The sequence below is a fragment of the Lepisosteus oculatus genome, chromosome 1 (assembly GCF_040954835.1).
Source record: "Lepisosteus oculatus isolate fLepOcu1 chromosome 1, fLepOcu1.hap2, whole genome shotgun sequence".
NCBI lineage: Eukaryota > Metazoa > Chordata > Actinopteri > Semionotiformes > Lepisosteidae > Lepisosteus > Lepisosteus oculatus.
This window is the reverse complement of record NC_090696.1, coordinates 14,115,188-14,134,946: the sequence shown is the minus strand read 5'-3', so window position 1 is coordinate 14,134,946 and position 19,759 is coordinate 14,115,188. Positions and strand designations below refer to the sequence as shown.

The following is a 19,759-nucleotide window of genomic DNA, read 5'->3' as shown; positions in this document are numbered from 1 at the left end:
ACAAACTTTAACATCCACACATACTGGGGTCAGTTTTGCCAGAAGCCAATTAACCTACTAGTGTGTTTACTGTGAGTCTCTCCTTTTTAATTGTAGAAAATGTCACATTTAGCTTCTTAATTTTACAACAAGATTTTAACAAGTGACTTGTTATTTTAGTGAAGAACAAGTAAAAACGTTCTACAGAAACTAAGTGAATTGTCATTAAAACAATTATACCTTGATCAAAAGGTTTTCCAGGATTCCATGTCCCAGGTTCCTGAAAAAAAAAATGCATTTGGGTTATAAAAGAACAAACACTTTAAAATTAAGAATAAAATTTGAAAAAATATATACTGTATATATACAAACCTCAACCTCCTATACATGGAAGCAGCATTAAAAAGAAAATGAAAGCAAAATTTAATAAAAAATATTAATTTCAATATGTTTAATTACACTTTAAGGTTAAAAACCACTGTGATATAAACGTTCTAATATTCTAAACAAGCAAAATAGTTAGGACCAAATGTGTTAAATATGTGAAATGAGAAAATAATCAATTTAATTTGGCTCATTAACATTTGAAAGTTTTAATAACAGTGATGGCTATAATGATACAGAACAAAACAAGTATTTGAATTATGAAAGATTAAGCATGCATGAGTATAAATAGTACAATTTATTACATAAAAAAATATACTGCTTTTCCCAGAATCCAATTTCTGAATACCTTAGAATAGTTTTATTAGGGATGTTCACTCTTGCCTGTATTATTTGTCTTGTCTTTTGAAATCACTATCTTAAGATATTCATTAATTTACTGTCAACAATCTCAACATAACAGCTCAAACTACAGTATGCAGATGACTAGTGTATACTGTGATTCTGTAAGTGGACAGTGTCTTAATCCCTGGCTCAGCAAAAAAAATCTTTTGAAATTTGTGCTTGCCATTTTGCAAACCAGAAACCTGGTTTACGTTTCATTTCACTTCAGGCTGAACACATAACATACTGTACTGTATCTTGGTATTTATATAATGGTTTATGTTATATTAGATTTATTATATTCTCTACATGTTACCACTGCAAAAAAAGTAAACAATAAACCAGTGAACTGCCTGTATGGATTGTAATGTTAATCTAAATAGGATTCCAAGAAACAAAAGTCTCTAGAAAATGATTATTTTAAAACAACCTAACAGCTGTATTTGATACAGAGCACATGACACAGTAAATTAAGATTTTTAGAAAGTTTATGTTAAGTGTTCCTCAATTAAATTCTTAAATTGAAGGCAGTGGCCATACCAAATATTCATGGCATGTACAGTATTTGGAGTGAGAATCTATTTGGAGTGAGAATCTTTTAAAGATTTAGGGAATTTTTAAAATGTAAAAATTCCCTAAATTGCTTCCTAAAAATAATGGGACAATGTACTATAAAACGTTTAGTTTATTTCTAATAAAGTCCTTCTAAGATATCATCTGAACCCAAATAACTAAGTATACAGCTAGTAAATCCCTAAATTCTATGTGTTTGACAATGCACTTACAAATACTACCCATTTGTGCCCATTGGTTTGTGTTCCACAGTTGATTATGAATATCCACTGGGTTGACTTTGTCAATACCTTTGAGAAATACTTGGATAAGGTCTTCTTGTAGTCCTCTCTGTTCGAAATTAAAATATTCAGTTCTTTTAGCCTGTCAGTGCAGGGCACTCCTTTAAGACCAGTAATGTATCTGGTTGCTCTTTGTACTAATTCCAGAACAGTAATATCTTTTTGATTATCAAGATTTTACATAATGTTCTAAGTGTTGTATGACGCTGTACAATTTTTACATAACATCCCCAATTTTAATTTTACACTTCTACCTATACAGTACATCCTCCCAATTTTAGTTTATTTTTGCTTTTCACACTGTCTAAAATATGTAAATGGCCAACATGAACACTTAAGTCTTTTTCATAAGTAACCTCTTCTATCTCAGCATTTCTCATTTTGTATTTCTAGTTTACATTTTTGCTACATGCATGTAATACTCTGCACGTACAGTATACAAGCCTATGCCAGGTGTTGTTTTTCAGTCTTGGAATTTATTTAGATCTTTTGAAATGCAATGTATTGCTTCTACAGTGTTTTCAATTCTCAATCCAAGCACACAATTTCCTCAGTGCCTACCTGTAATTTGAGAATTAATCTTTCAAGGGGTACTTTCAAAAGCCTTCTGAAATTCAAAATACATGGTACTGCATCTTGTACAGTAGTACAGTATGTCCATGACTGTTGCACCTTATGTAAAGCTGACCTAAGTATTCCAGGTTTCCTGGTGCTGTCAGTCAGGCTGGTGTCATTCCTTAGACTTATACTAATTCTTTGCAAATAGCTTTACAATCTTGCATTGTAAAATGGGGTAGATAGCTTGACAACCGATGGGTTTCCAAAGATGCTCATGTGACATCTGTATCATTCCCTTATATCAGAAATGTATGGCAGTAGAGTTTTTTTTAATTATTATATATATTTTTTTTTCATTACATATCTCATAATTTAAAATAGTACATCTTTAGTCAACTGTGGTGAACCTCACACCAGCTGATGAGAATTGTTCATGCTTTCGTCAGATTGTGTCCTACCGGAGCAATCTGACCTTTTTCACACAATACCTACAGGAGAGTTAAGATCAAAAGAGTGATGCATATCTCACTGACCGTTCAGAAGCATCATCACCACAGGATCAATGTTGTATGTACTGTAGATCTGGCAATTGAAGCCAGTGGAAATTTAGCAGATTACTGTTTGCTGTCAATTTGTGGAATCCAATCATGGCTAATAGTAAATTCCTATTTTGAACAGGCAATATTTGGATTATACAGCCTAACTCAAAAAGATTGACTTAAGTCTTCTGTTTATACTGTAAAAGATCATTAATGTATCCTTAACACTAAAAGATAGACACTCACTTGGAGTGGTTTCTTATGAATCATAACAGCAATATGAAAGGTAGATGTTTGGATAAATTTGCATTATCTTCTAAGAACTGCTTTAAATTACACAATACAAACCCGTTGTTCAAAATATAATTTGACTAAAGTACTCCCAGGGAAGCATTACTGAAACTATCCTTTAAAGTTTCGAATTTTGAAAAGTAAAGAACATGTCCCTAAAGTCAACAAGAAATTAAACTGAAATTTAGGAAGTAAAAAAATCCTCCATCAATGCTAATGACACTAACACACACATTCTTTCACAGGATCCGTCATTATTATGCTGTAGCTTTTTTGACCCCACTGGAAGTATTATTTGAAACAAATCAGTCATCCATTTTAACAACATGCAGTGATTCCAAAAGATAGGTATGTTAATGATAGCAGAACCTGGTAGCATTTTCCCCTTTAAAGTGTTCTTAAGTTGATAAAGAGTTGGAGACTCATGATAACAAATTTGTGTGCACTGTTTTCATACTTTTATTTTATGCGAGAACAGTTCTAATTATTAAATGATAAAGCTCTAAATAAAATGTAAAAATACCTTGAATTGTTTTCCAAAGTAATGTGATGATATACTACACAAAGTTTGGTTTGAATCTTGACAATAAAGAGCTTCTTTTTAGATATCATCTGTACCCAAATACTTAAATATACAGCTAGTAAATCCCAAAATATGTTTGACAAGTTACAGGCAGTTCATTTGGCCATTTTCCTGCTGAATCTACATCCATTAATGTGTAGCCCTCCTGCATTTAGTACACCTACTCCTGATGTTATCACCAGGAGAAGCCTGGCCCATCTAAATGATTCTTGGCTCCCCACGACTTCTGTATCTATTTTACCACTGTTCTCTGCAGTGCTCACTGTTGACCATCTGTTGAATTCTTCTCAAGTCAAGATGTCTGTTGCACACAGTTTCCAGTCAATGTCAATGGTTTTTGTCTTTCCAAGCTTCCTTAGTTGTAATTGCCATTTTCCACATGAACTATTTGAATTAATAAATTATATTTTATCTGCTTGACAGAACTTAAATCTATTTTCACTGTTGCACATTTAGGGAGTATACTTACAGTACAGTACAGTCCCAAAAATCAGTTACTCAGTTAAGTTAAGCCGTGCAATGTGATGTATAATTCCTCATTTTTATATTTATATGAAATATACATGGATAATTAAGAAAACACTTAATTTAATTAAGGGAGAACAGATTATGCAAGACCAGGAGAATTTAACCAGGACATTAGGGTTTTTAGATGTGCCATGGTTTTTAATGGCCATGTAAGCAAAAACTTGGCTTGACGATTCACCAGAAGGCCAACACCTCCTAAAGAGCAGTATCTCTGGTCTTCATGTCGGGGCATCCAGAGGAAAAAGTGAAACCTACAGCACTTACAACCTGGATTTCCAGGGCGGTCTCTCAACTCAATAGAATCCAGGACAAAGTATTGTATAGCTTTGTTTCTGAGGATTGACAAGATCAGCCTACAAGCTGGTAACACTGATGCCACTTATAATAACAAACACAAATAATGCCATATACTTATACTGTATGTAATGTGGGAAAAAAATGTCAGATCAATCCAATTATATTTTTACTACTACCTTGTAATAGGTGATTGTTAATATGATCATTCATCTGTGTAGATTTTGTAAAACAACCCTTAGATTACATATGAATTATGATGATAATAATACAGTTCAATGCTGGAGGTATACACTGTACAAATGTTTACATTTTAAAATAAAAGCATTGTAGTCTATAAGTCCTTAAAACAGGCAGAAAACATGTACTATTGTTTAACCAGGACTAAATCAAATGCAATTAAATCATTAAGTCATCCTTCATGGGGAATGAGCCAAAGCAGTCCCCGAGACAGGATAAAAAGGCATGCAGGGAGATGATGTATAGATGATGGTAGAGAAGAGAAGACACGAAAGTAATTTGTACAATGAGAAAGAGCTTCCTCCTTCACAGAATGGGAATAGTAAACTTCAGTATTATTTGACCAGTCTTAATGTAAGACTTACTGTAAGGGACTGTTGTTTTTTTGTATTTGTAATTTACTGATTTCCTATTTACTGTATTTACCAAGTGAAAATAAATCTCACTTTGTCAGTGTTGCATTACTTTGAATGGGGAAATAGGGTCCCATTTGTTTAGCATCTATTCTAGAGAAGACGTTTAATCCTGGATAAGATCTTTTATTTCATTATTTGACTTGGATTTCCTTTTTGCGAAATGCTATATTTATCCATCAGTTGTCAGGTACAGTTCCACGTCCCCATGTCGGTAGAAGGCAGGACTGATGCATGTGTTGTTAGAAATACAGTGCAATGCAAAAGTATTCACACCATTCCTACGATGTCCCATTTTGCAAAAAAAAATGATACATAAACTTTTTAAAGTTTCTATTTTATTCAAACTTGAATGCTCAAGCTGAGTCTTTAGAAGACTTGTAAAGCTGAGAAGTTACAGTAAATGTCAGCACAAAGTAAAAAGAAAACACTGAGAAGCTGATTGCGTAAAAATCAGCAAATGTGGCTGCGTTTATAGCTGCAAGCATTTTTGGATCAATCTCTACCAACTTTGCACACCAACTTGGTGCAAATTTTGCTCATTCTTCTTGATGGATTTTCTTAAGTTTCTGAAGTTGTATGGGAATCACTTACATATAGTCTTTCTGCAGAGTCTCTGTAGTATTCAAGTCAGGACTTTAAGTGGGCCTCTGAAAGGCATTAACATTCTAATTCTTAAACCACTGACCTGCTGCAAGGTGACATTTTGTCTAAGTTTTAGATCTGAATCAGATTTTCCTCTAATTTGCCTGTTCTTTCCTCCATCTATGTACTCATCAGTCTTGACAGGTTTCCCAGTCTCTGCTGATGACAAGCAGAAATACAACATAATGCTGCCACCACTATGCTTGACAGAAGGGGTTTGTGTCAGATGTAACACTGCAATTAGAACACAAAGTTCCAGTTTTATCTTATCTAACCACATTTTTGGCCATATGTTTACAATATTACTTGGGTGCTAATATGCTTTTGTTTTTTAAAGAATGTTTTAATTTGAGTTCCATGTGGAGTGACTGGGATATTACTGACCCATAGACAGTCTCATCTCATACCTAACCTCCTCCTTGCTCAGTTGCTCCTTTTGAAGGAACAGCTTGATCTACAGTAGGTACTGAGTGCATTACACTTTTTAATAATGGACTTCTCACTGCTCAAAGAGATACTGATGGTCTTTGTAAGTTTTTTATACAATTTTTCCCTATTTGTGCCTTTATACAAATTTATCCTTAAGTTGTTTTGAAAGCTACTTGGTCTTCATGCTCAAACTGTTGACGCTCACAACCCGATTGAGGAACTTTTATTCTGAAATCACGAGAATCACTACTTAAGCACACAGACAAGCCAGTCGACCAATTGACTAGTTAGTTAATTGTCTGCCTCATTAAGGTAGTTTTGTGCACCTAAATTCATCTAGCCTTTCTGCAGCAAACTTTGTAAATGCTTATGTAAATCCCAACTTTACCCCCTTTCTTTCACATTATCATCACTTTGAATTCCCTGACAGGTGTTGTAAACTTTTGAAATTACTGAATTCATAAATTGTATTTCATGTATCCTTTACTCAACTATTAACTCATACTTTTTGTAACATTATTAATATTTTTAGATTGAGGGGTGAACTGTTACTTTACTGTTATGTAGTGTCTTTGGGCACACTTTGTTGTCCAGCTGCAAACACATGTCTTAGGACAGCCTTCTATGTGCTGTATACAATGTGTATAAATTCAGTTAGGGTTTCATAAAGAACAAATAATAATGAGATGAAAACAGCATGATTGACGATCCCCAGTCCTACACCTCTACCCTTTCAATGGAAAATAGACTTAAAATGGCAGAAATAGCTGTTCTTTCAAATTACAATTGCTCTTTTATGTCCACACATATTTCTGATAAATGTATCTTGTATACCCACATTGGTTAATGTCTCATATTGCAGAATATTTATGAAAATATAATGTTTCATTTAACAAGGACTAAACCTCTCACAATGCAAATCTGCATCTCATTTGTTACTGTAATATTTCAGACAGGCAGCTAATGTGTCTAAACTTCTGCTACACAGAAATCCAGCAGTGCATCTTGTCAGTGCCTTTGTTTTTCCCATCTTTTAAAGGCTGTCACTTCAGAAATCTCCATATGGCTGTTTAATACTGCCTTATCAGTTATTGTTGTGTATCTACGGATGAAAAAAAAAGAAAATCTGTCTTATTGATGACTACCTTTTAACATGTGTTGTCTGCTTCTCAGCAATGATCTTTACTCTTTATGAGTGCACATGGGAATAATAATGCTGTAGGCATCTAAAATAAGAAATGTGCAAATAAATGATATAGTTAATTCAAAAAAGAGAAGTCCTTTAAAGGAACAGTTCTAAAATTACACTGATTCTCTGAACATTCTTTGAACCTGTTCTTAGCCTGCTACAGAAAAAAAATATTGAGTCAGTTTGACAATACTGCTTCTTTGCTTTATGATATTTTAGAAATATTCTTTTGTAATGATTAAGAAATATAAAAGTGTTATCTGACTGGAAAAGACCATTCATGTAAGTTTTATCAGAGGTTCCACTCTTGTCGAGTCACTGCACTGCTGTACACATTTTAAATCCCACCAAAAGCATCCTTTCTCACTCTGGCAATAAACAGTACCTAAGAATTGTGTGATACACTTCCTACATCAAACACATGATAATAAATATTTATAATTAACGGGCATTATAATTATTATTCGACCACAGAAGTAGAACACACCATTTACAGTGAATATCTAAATTCAGTTACCATAAAAACTGTTTCACTCTCCCTGAAAACCCCCACATGCGAGAGAGTCAGTAAAAGAGAATGTTCTGTGACATTATGAATAGATTTTTATTATGTGCAAGATCACTGTGGATAAAAACACACTTTTGTATACATCTTCGGACCTTTAGATCTGAAATTAGTTAGAAAATAAATTATAAACCAAAACGGAAAACTTAACTATTCTATGCCATCATTATATTTTATTTTAAATATTTTAATATTTGTTAAGTCAATTTGATTAAAAAGATTTAATCAAATTGCCTTAACATACTGCTTCTGTTTCTTAATGAAAAGTCAGATCGTATTTCAAGCAGCAGTGCCTAACATCATTAAAACTTTTAATTTCTCTGTAATATATCCAATTTTTTACTAAATGTCTTTGGAAATCTCTGTATCCAGATAGGTCAAGTGAGAACAGTTCAACCTTGAAAGCACAAGGACTTTCACAGTTACAGTACAGTCAACTGTTAAAAACAAGTCCTGTCACATTATGCTATCACAGTGTTATTGTGCCAAGCACCAAATGTGTCAGTTTCTAATGACTGGGTAGCACAAAACAAAAGATGATACTGGCTGAAAGATGGCTTCTTGGAATTAAATAAAATTGTACTGTGAATCTTGCTAAAATCAGAAAGTCAGCTGCCAAATATTATTCAGTTAACGGATAAATTATTTACAATGTGTTACAGTCAACATATAGGGAAACAACACAGCAACTGATACACTGATCAAACTTGGGTTTCACTGGCCCTGATATATACAGTAAGCCAGCACTTGAAGCAGGATAAATCAAGCTTCCTATCCTATTTTTAGGGACTCTATTAACTGTTAACAGTTGTGGTTTTAAAACAAAAAAATGCATTAACATGATCAATCTGTGATGAGCAGTAGTAATGATGAGTACAATCTCTTCTCCATAAATACAATTTAAGTTTTTATAAATTTGATATATGTCATGTAAACACAACTGAGCACTCAGTCAAAATATATCCCTGTATGTACAGTACTGTATGAACCCATCAAAACAGCAAAAAGTAAAATTATTACTAGAGAATGGTGTAGTTTGAACTTTGTATATGTGTAATGTATATTAAGTAGCAATTAAAACAGTGCTATCCTCTTAAAAGTAATATTCCAATAAATCCTCGGGTTATGTCTGCTGTTGAATGAAATGAAAAATAAACACAATGGAAAAGTTTAAGTTGATGGAAAAAGCATTGTTTCTCCATTGGAGACAAGTGTTCCAGTTGTTACATTTTTTTTATCCTGACAGATATGGACCTGGTGTTGGAAAATTCCCATCAATGTTATTGCAAGAAATCTTTAAATTAAGCCAATATTGCTGTTTTGAAATGGGCCCTATATGTTCTCACGTATTGAAGAACTTTGACTAGTTCCTCCTTTTAGCAAGTTGATTTCTGCTGTCCTTTTCAAACTTTAACGTAACCTTTTACGCAAATATGTCATCTGATTGAAATATTGTTCATTCCACATATTTCACAAGTTAAGAAGAGTATGAATATCGCTTATATCCATCCATTTCTGAAACCACTTTATCCAATATAGGGTCCCAAATTTAGCGGATCCATCCCAGCAAGCAGTGCACGCAAGGCAGAATACAGTCTAGATGGGATTTCAGTCTATCGCAGGGCACAAACACACATACAGTCCCGGTATGTCTTTGGACTGTGTGAGGAAGCCCACAAGAACACAGGGAGAACATACACACTCCACACAGACAGCACCCCAGGTCCCGAATTGAAGCCCCATTGCTATGAGGCAAAAATGCTAACCTGTGTACCACCATGCTGCCCATCATTCATTAATAATGAAAATGCATGTTTTGAGCAAAAAGATTTTCTTAAATGCATTTGGTCATAGTGTACATATCAGCTGTGTTAATTAAGAAATAAAAGAATGTCTGTTATTGTTCTTTGTTATCAATTTTCCTCCTGACTCAGAGGTTATATCAAACAGTTTCTGTTCCACACTGGTGCTGGATTGCAAAGAGTTTGCATAATTATAGCAGGAGTATCTGAAGCATGTACTGCATGTGTTACATACACATCATAATTCTATAAAATCAATGCTTTGTTTTTTAACAGTTCACCTCCAACAAATAAATGACTGACAATTACACAAAGAAACCAGTAACATGGGATGGTGAATACTAGAATGTCACAGCAGTTGATTGCAGTTGTTTTGAAGCCCACCTAGCAGCCATTACTTGCCTGATGACCATTTTAAAGACACCTAGCAATGTTACTCAGCATTCTTATAATGAAGCCCTGTGTGTCATCACAGCAAGACATGACTGGAACACTCAGCCAAAGCTACTGTAAATGCTATCATCAAACTTTGAAACAGGTCAGTTAGTGGCAGAACAGTCTGAAGATATTCTGGCAGGCTATGATTTGTAGTGCTGAAGCCTCATCATATCCAAATACATACATAATCATCATCACTGATTGATAAAGCAGTGTTGTGTAGCAAAAGTACATGACCTTGGTCACAGAAAATGGAATGATGTATTTTTTTTAATGAATCAAGGTTTAATCTGAGCATTGGTCATGGCTTATTTTATGTATTGATACTAGTGACAATGATTTGTACAGAACTGTGCTGGGTTGGCAGAATAAAAGCAATGATGTGGATTACAATTGCTCAGTCATAATCACAAATTGTTGATGTAATGGGTAATGTCAAAGCTGAATAAAAAAATATAGTGACCAGTTCTCCTTCTACAGTTAGAGCAAAGTGGCATTTTCAAATGATAATTCAGGGTTACACAAGCATTTCGTTGTGAACATAATGTTCTAGTGTTAGACTGGCCCACACAATTGCCCAACATGAACTCAGCTAAAAACCTGTGGGATGAGTTGGGCTGTCATGCCTGACAACAACATCCTAAAACAAGGCCATCAGAGATTTGTTATAGACCTTGCAGCATCGACAGACAGCCCCACCACAAGCACTTGTAAGACACTGGTGTCAGTTTATTCTCATAGGTTTTTGGCATGTGTCAGCTTACCAAGTATACCTGGTATTAGGCATCCATGACCCCTGTATGACTTCTCAATATTTGTAACCTCAATCGCAAATTTGGTTTGTTTCTTCTGCTTAGTACATTAAACTATGAAATCTGTAACTGTGTAAACTTAACAAAGAAATGTATTTGTCACATGAACCCTTACAGAGTCATGATATTATTTGAATACTGCAATTACATTTTGATGGCCTCGCGCTTTATTTTAAGCAACAAATCTGAATATACCCATGGGCATTCAGAATTTCATTACGTTTCAATATGTTTACTCTGCTCTCTTACTTTGTAGGAGAAAAAATACAGCCACAGAAATAAACACAACATAAAAGACAAAAAATAACTTTAAAAAAAACTAGATACAAGATACACGTTACTTTTCAGTTATTCATGTTTTTAGCTGCTTACCATTTAACTGAGCCATTTGAACATCTTTTTTTCAATTGTTTTCTGTCATGCCCTAATTTTTTAAATTTCAAACAATCAAAAGGCAGAAACATGTACTTCCAGATCATGAAAGTGGTAATTCTGTTCGCTTATAAATGTTGTTGACTCTGGAACTTCAAAGTGAAAGTGACAGTAGTCATTCCAATGACATACCGCAGCAGCAATGCACTTGACCGTAGATTTTAAGACAGGCGCATCTTTATTTTTTATCAAGGAACAAGTAAATGTTACGTTACCACTGAAAAGTAGAAAGAAGAAGCAAAGGTGACAGGGACATAAAGAACTGGAAGACAAAGGACAGAGCTGGTAAGAATTGACCTTTAATTGTTGCTTTTCACCCAGCGCACATTGTCACAGCTCCCAATTTAAACATACTTTTTATAAATATATAATAAAGGTAACATAAAGGAGTATTTCTAATTCACAGGAGAAATCTAACATGTAAGCATACAGAAAAGTTTTTTTTTTTAATTCTCCAGTGACTAGTAAGAAGATAATTATGTTTCCTCTTGTGTTTCAACACTTTACCTAGCAAAAAAGATGTTGCCACTGGTGAGTGCTTTATTTTCTTTGTGCTAAGAAGACATGTAACTATTTTCAGAAAGGTTCTTCAATAATCACATCACATCCGAGCAGTGCCATAAGAAATTTACATGTAGACATAGAGCTGCTGCACAGAAAAGTGACTATGTGGCTACATGAAAGCCACTTTGCTCAAAGGAAACAACAATGAAACCGAACTAGACAAATGATCACATTAAATTAGGTAATACTGCAACGAGTTGATGAAACATGCTGTAAGGGTTTATATGTCAACTCTGCCTAAAGTGGATCCACTTTGCTGACTAGACCAGTGTGGTATTTCAATAGTAAAACATTAGTATTTAAAATTAGCAACAAAACCTGGATGAAATCATGAAGCTTAGACAGCAAGGGATTATTTTAAAAATTGAAGGATAATGCTAATATGTTTTACTAACTCTGGAGGTGCTGCAAGTTCTGTTTTTTTCCATTGTTATAATTTACTGTACTGTACTGTTATAATTTACTACTATTAACACCAATCTCAACAGGCTCTTCAAAAGATTTGATCATTTTAAGAGTATTTGTTTCTTACAAACACAATAAAATGATACTGTGGGACCTGCATAAAATATAAATAAGATGTCAGGGGTCTAAAGGACAGTATGGTGGCACACTGGTTAGCATGACTGCCTTGCACCATTAGGGCCCTGGGCTCAGTTCTGGACCTGAGGTGCTATCTCTGGATGGAGTTTGCATGTTCTCCCCATGTTTGTGTGGTTCCCATGTTACCAGGGGCTCCAGTTTCCTCCCACAGTCCAAAGACATGCCAGTTGGTTACCTGGAAATAATGACCCAGGAGTGAATGTCTGTGTGTGCCCTGTGATGGACTGCCGTGCTGCAAAGGGTGTATCCTGATTTGTATACAGTATGTTGCTTATTGGAAGAGTCTGCAGCTTCCCTGTGACCCTGGATTGGACAAAGTGATTAGAAAATGGATGGATGTACTGTTCAATACATTTTATCCTGCAAGTGTGACCTGACAAAATACAGCAACACTAACCAATACACCATAGTGCTGCCCTTGAGTAGTACATTTTAGGCAAATTCTAAGTGAAATTTTGCATTTAACCTTCTAGATTAACATTGATCTTTATCTTTCAAAGGGCAGTTTTTTTTCCTCCAAAAAACGCTACAGAACATAATGGGCTGTCAGTTTAGAGCAGAATAATACAGATGTGTATGCAAAACACGGCAATGTGTAAACTCTTGAATTGCATATACTCTACCTCCATTAGAAAAGGGTTACATTATGTTACGTGTACATCATGCTAACATTTTATCTACTCAAAATTGAATTAAATATAAGAATGTTGACCAATGATGCAAAAATCCTTAAAATGAAATTCATTTGTGTTTTTCTGTAGTTACATCAATAAATGTGTTCCAACAAACTACTTTAGTGTTCACAAACTAATTCCACATTTAATCCCTCAGTATATATAAACCTGCCAGGAAGCTGTGCTCAAAACATAATTACTATAGATGGGAATGTAAATTAAAGGCTGAACTTCAACTCATGGAAATGTTCCAGCTCATTATATGCAACTCAATAGTGTGAATTACCCTTTGAATGCCAACAGAAAGCCATCAAGATTATAAATGTACTGTATTAAAACATTATAAAGGATACATTCTGGAAATATTATTTACTTTCACAAATAAAATTTAAAAATCTATCCACCTAATCTGTATCTAATTTTGCCACTCCAGCAGTGGTTTCTACTTGAAATGTCATTTTTTTCTCAAGTCTCAACAAACCCCATGCAACAAGGTCTCAGGTATCAGTATCAGCCCTCCAAGCCACCACTGTCCCTGCACTGGCACTATGGATCTGAACAGTGTTCCATATAAATGACTAGGAACCAACGATGTGAGTAGAGGGAAAGCAGAAGCTCCTTATGTAGCATTGCAATCATTTTATCTGCATCCAAACCAGCTAACCAGGGTCTTTTCTGTCAGGCAAAGAGGCCCACATGTAAGTCATCATCCACCAACTATAACAGAACAGGGGATATCCCTAATTTAAAAAATGACAAAGAAGAGGAGACCTTTTTCCAGAACTTGAACTCTAAACATTCTCAAAACATGACTAAAATGTGCCAACAGTGCCCTGTTGGATAGCACATACCCAGGGGACTACGATCTAGCTATATAGGATATCATCTTTGTGCAGTCAAATGTACTGTGTAGAAAAGCGGATTTTATAAAAGGTTAGGATTTCTGTATTATCCCAAAGACTGAAGTAGGAAATAGTTTGGCCTATTATAAAATGCAAGTCCCTATTTCAGCTAATAACAGTTGATAACAGCTGATATGACACTTGCATTATAAAAACAGATAAAGAAAACCTGTTCCTTTGTTTACCCTTGAGATTCAATAGATAAGGTATTGGTTGTACAGACAATCTCACCATCTAAAGTGCACCTTAGTCACACACTGGTAAATTTCCTTTGCACTGCAATGAGCCAAAGAGAGAAGAGAACTGCCTGTGAGGAGTTTATAAAAAACAGAAAAATGGTCATGCCATTTGTGATATTTTTAAACTTTCTACTTCAGAAAAATAAATATTAACAATGTACAGTAATTGTGGGGCCAAAATGTAATCTACAATATCTAAAAGTTACACCAGTAAACAAACATGTAAAATCCTTGTAGCCCGACCAGACATTCTACAAGTTGACACTGGGAAGAGTCTCAGTATTACTCAAAATTTAATTAAGGAAACGTTTTTATTTTATTGGAGACCCAATAAGTGAAATGGGAAATACATAAATCTGGTCAGTTCACTGTCTAGGACTACCAGTTTAAAAATGATGTACTGTATATAAACTTGTATATTGTGATGGCAGGTAAAGAAGAGTAAATATCAATACCAAAGGTGTCACGGTTATAGTCCCTCCTCCTTAAGGGTGCTCCGGCCCTTTCACTTCAGACTTGATTATGTGCACCTGACACCTGTTCGAAGTCCACCTTAAACGCCAGGCGCTGACGTTCATCCGGGCTCTGCATCTGATTTCCGATCGTGCAAGACCGGGACCTGAAAGCGCCTGGTCCCGTTAAGGTTTTAATCTCTGTTCCCATTCCCTTTCCGCCGGTTCCGACCCGGTTCATGTTTTTAATTCCTTGTTTGATGGCTCACCTGGCTATGGACTTATTCTTGTGTTTTTGGATTCCCTCTCTGGATTATTTTTGGATTGTCCCCGTATTCCTTCATGATCTTTTTCCTAATGTTTCCTCACAATTCTGGATTGTGTCGTCCGCATAGGGTCCGGAAAGAACTGTTCATTACAAAAGGATGTCAATTGTTTGAACTGTGGTATGACCAGAAGTAGGCCAGCTTTCTCCAATACAAAGTTTAATGATGGCAAAATGATATGTACCAATCGATTCTCTACACTAACAGAGCACCAGAATCCTTAAATCTAGCAGATAAGGCACTCAGACATTTTACATGCACAGCATACTATCTGTATAGAAAGATACACAATGATGTGAATTATTAACAGTAATAGAAATAGAGATAATACATATATAAAGCCTGTGTATTAGGTTTTATCTAATAGAACAGAAGTTAGAATTAGTAAAGACAAGAGGAAAAACAAATGTAAATTTGGGCATTTAAAAATACTCTTCAGAATATCAATCTGTAAAAAAAAAAACATTGCACGTCAACACTACTGCCAAAGTGCTAGCATATACAGCACAAGTTTCACCATATTAATGAAACCTGAAACCAAGCTCCATTGTGAATATTCCCACTCATGCCAATCAAAATCATTCTTGGCATCCAATGACAGAATGACACATGGGGAATCAATGTCTTTGCTATTTACAACATAAGAAGCCAAACACCCTTTAATACTGTTTATCAAGGCTTGGTAAACTCATTTATATTTCTAAATATCCATCAAGTTTTAAAATATATAAACATATAGTGTGGTATCTGGACAAATTAGTGAAATTGGACGACAGCTGCACGCAAAGTGCAGGACTCATTATACAATAATGAGAAACAGCGGCAGTATTAATATCCCTACATAAAACTTGCATGACATACTGTATCATGTCAAGCAAAAGAGTATCTAATTGGGGCCAAAACATCAGATAAAATTCAGGAAGGATGGCATCAGTGCCAGGAGATTGACCCTTTGTCATGTCTGATAGAGACCTCCTCAGAAAGAATATACAGTATTTACTTCTAGCACAACTGTCTTTGCAACAGAGGGAATAGGTAAGTAAAGAGATTGGGGACACCTTGTAAACTTCCCATGATAAAACTGGATACCAAAGCAATATAATAGGAAATGTCGAGTTTATTTTCATGAATGTTTAATTCCACTTTCTGGTGATCTACTGGTCAGAATATCTGCAAAATATTTATTACTAAAGCTTCAAAGATAGTAAGTGACTGGGTTGACTATTTACATAATATGGTCTAGGTCCCCTGTATTAAAAATTCAGCACAAGAACCAGTGAATTTTTTTTAATGTTTATTTCTAGTTTAGTAGTCACTGAAAAAAATAAGCTGTTGAGCATGTTCTAGAAAAGCCAACTTGGATTCCAATTCAGTAATATTCCTAAACTGAGATTTATGCAGTTCTGTGGCAAAGAAGTAGGTTATCTTTCATGAAGCCTCTGAACAATATATACTGTAAGGAAATATATCATCAACTGAGCCATAGTGGCATCCACAATGTCTCAATTTGCCATAGCATTGTTAATATTCTAGCAAGAGGTGCACACAAATTTAACAGATAAAACTGGCAAAAACTGACAGTGTTCTGTTGCAAGATCTCCATTGTATATAATAGAAAAGAGGCTAAATATAGATAATTTTGGAGTATGTTTTATATATATCTGAAAACCATGTAGAGTATTGTAGTGCATTGGCAGAAAGGTTAAATAAATGCTATACCCACATATACTCCTTTCCTAAAGAAAAAGACCCAAATGTGAACCTCTCTCCACTATTTTCACTTCCCATGTTGAATCTGTAACAGTTATGCTGTCATGATCTGACTCCAAAACACAACCCTCACACATAGCCCAGCTAACAGACATAAAAATGTCCCCTCCATAAAAAGGGAAGTAAACAACTGGCTTATGATAATCAACAGCCTAAGAAAAAGAAAAACAAAACTGCAACAGAATGAAAGGAGGAGAAGGTGCCTGTACTGGTCAAAGAAAAAAGGAAAAATAAATCAATAAGATTTCATTTCTCAGCAACTGCACAAAAAAGAAGAGTTGATAACTGGAGCTACAGCATCTTGCTGCTATACTGAAATACTGTACTAGTAAAAAAAATCTTTATTTTGAATAACATTTTTTTGACAATTACCAAAACATATTTGCAATATTTTGTGAAGTAAATACAGTATAAAGCACTTCACCAGCAATGTACCTAGAAGACGAAATAATGCTATATCATCATCTCTTACAATTTAGATAAATAATCATAGTAATTCCTGCTAGAGCAAAATGCATACCTGCAGCATTTTGTTAATTCACTTGTTAATTTTAAATAAAAACCTATCAGGTTAAAGAGCAAGTTGTTTCACCATAAGAGATAGATATACACCTTAAAAACCTCCAGACTGCTTTGAAAAGAAGCACAAACGTATGACAATAACTGCATTATCTTAATGCAGGTTTTTCTAAAATTGTCTTATTAAAAGACATATTAGAACAAATATATTCAAAGTAGAGATGGCAGGCATAGGTAAACAATATTCATCCTAATAGCAACATAGACCTAAAGTACCCTGACATACATATATTTATAAATGTTATTGTTAAATGAATGAATAAACAAAAATGCATCATTAATGCACTGAGTTCTTTGAGTTTCATACTGTATGTGATATCTTGGAGTGAACATCATGGTACCCTGGGTAATGTTTAGAGAAGACACCTGCTCAAGTGAGGCATCCAAGTACTGGCAAACAGCCTGGACAGAACATTTTTATGGGCTGGGCTAAACTGTCAAGACATCCACTGGACACAGAAGAGGGATTCAAGTTATTTTAGATGATCACCAAAAATTTGTGATTACTGTTCTTTCTTTCAGTTAATAAGTGCTATTTTAATTTACCTAAAGTCAATGCATTGGTATTTTAATAATCACATAATGGAGGGTTATTTATGTCTTTTATCCAAACATTGTATATACTGTAATACATTATGTGATGATGCAGTGGTGGATTTGGTTATATATGCGAATTTGGTTATGTTTGAAGATACTCTGCACCGAACCTTTGCAAACACCAAGACTTTACTGTACTTAGTTTCACATAACAATAGCAGGCAACATAAATCACACAGTACAGAAACTGCCTTGAAAAGGTAGATCATCAGCATGCAAGAAAAATCAATGCTCTTTTGCAGAGCTGTGACCCAACAGAAAACAAACAATTAAGAGTAATCTGCCATTGGGCCAAGATGGCAACTTCTCAACATATCAAAATTAAGCAACAACCTAGGTACTGTACATATTTGTTTTCTATTCTCAAATGTTCAAATTTCTAGTAATAGATTATTTGTTTTATAAACTCTGGGTTTGGAGCTGGTAGTTATTAACCAACTCAGGTTAATCCAAAAAGGGACCAGTGAACACACTTCCACGTCTCAAGGGAATCCTATCACAAGCTGGAGATCCACAGAGACTAAAAGAACAGGTGTCAGAGAAGTCAGTCACAGGGGTTTGGTAAACCAAAGATTTTCTGGCTACTTTAAGACCCAACTCTGGCAGAACTCAGAGTTGTTAAATGCTGCTTCAGTAATCCCAGACACAGCAGCCTAATAGTACAGCCCAAGTTCACACCAATGACAATTAGACTAAAAGCCTCAACATGCATTCCAAGCATGTGTCTTTCTTGGTTGGGCCACATGAGAGTTTCTTTTTTTATTTTATGACCAGAATTTCCTTTCAAATGAACCATAATTTAATGTTTGTTCCTAACACAATCAATACATATTTTTGGGGACTAATACCATGTATTGGAACAAAAAATATTTGCAATTCTCAATGGAAGCAGACTACACAGGCGCACTATTTATTGACAACAGCCATTCCTATTTCTCTAAAAGAAATCTTGCTAAATTATTTTTGCTCATTTTATATTATATTTTTTATTAGAGAATCCTTTATTCAACTTTTTTACTGTACGTCAAGAACATTTTGCAGAAGCAGTTGCTTCACATGAATTTATTAACATCTGTATTTACAGTATATGCACACAGAGTACTGTAAGGTATGCATTTTTGGTCTTTGGAATTTGGTATTTATATATGGTTTTGGTATTTGGAATCGCAAATTCACTATTCTTAAACCATGTGATTTATGTTCACCACTTGTAAATCAATTTGCCAAACCACTTTTTACACCCTGCCCCACAGTGTCTACAGGACACGCAGCATTGATTGAAGGAATGATGTGACTTTCAGTGGAATAAAAACACGTTATAAGGCTTACTGCTGCATGGCAAGCTGGGGTTACATCGGCATCTCAAGACCATCTGACCTTAAATTGCCATGGCAGGTCATGAACCAGGCTTTAACACTTCTGCAAATGTCCTTGAAGTCCCCAGTCTAAAATTACCAGCAGCTGATTGCTGGCCACAATTTCATGTCTCTCTTGTCTCAGTTGATTGTGAAAGCTGTCTTCAAAAAGAAAATGTACACTAACAGGAATTCATTACAAAGTGAAAGCCCATGCATGTAAAGGACATATAACACCAGTGATATCAGATGTTAGTTTTCCAATTATGAACGTTGAACATTACAGTGATTCAGCATCTCTGAATAAGGGAATGTTAAAGATAAATTCTGATAAAATCA

General features: G+C 34.8%; 1 protein-coding gene across 2 annotated transcripts in view; it reads right to left on the bottom strand.

The window, feature by feature from the left end:
• spock3 (SPARC (osteonectin), cwcv and kazal like domains proteoglycan 3) overlaps positions 1 to 19,759 on the bottom strand; it is a 109,316-nt gene that overhangs the window by 60,515 nt on the left and 29,042 nt on the right. For both annotated transcript variants that reach the window (XM_015344328.2, XM_006629212.3), the window contains exon 3: positions 220 to 259. In XM_015344328.2, coding sequence (XP_015199814.1) covers positions 220 to 259 — 40 coding nt within the window. The remainder of the gene's footprint in view (positions 1 to 219; positions 260 to 19,759) is intronic.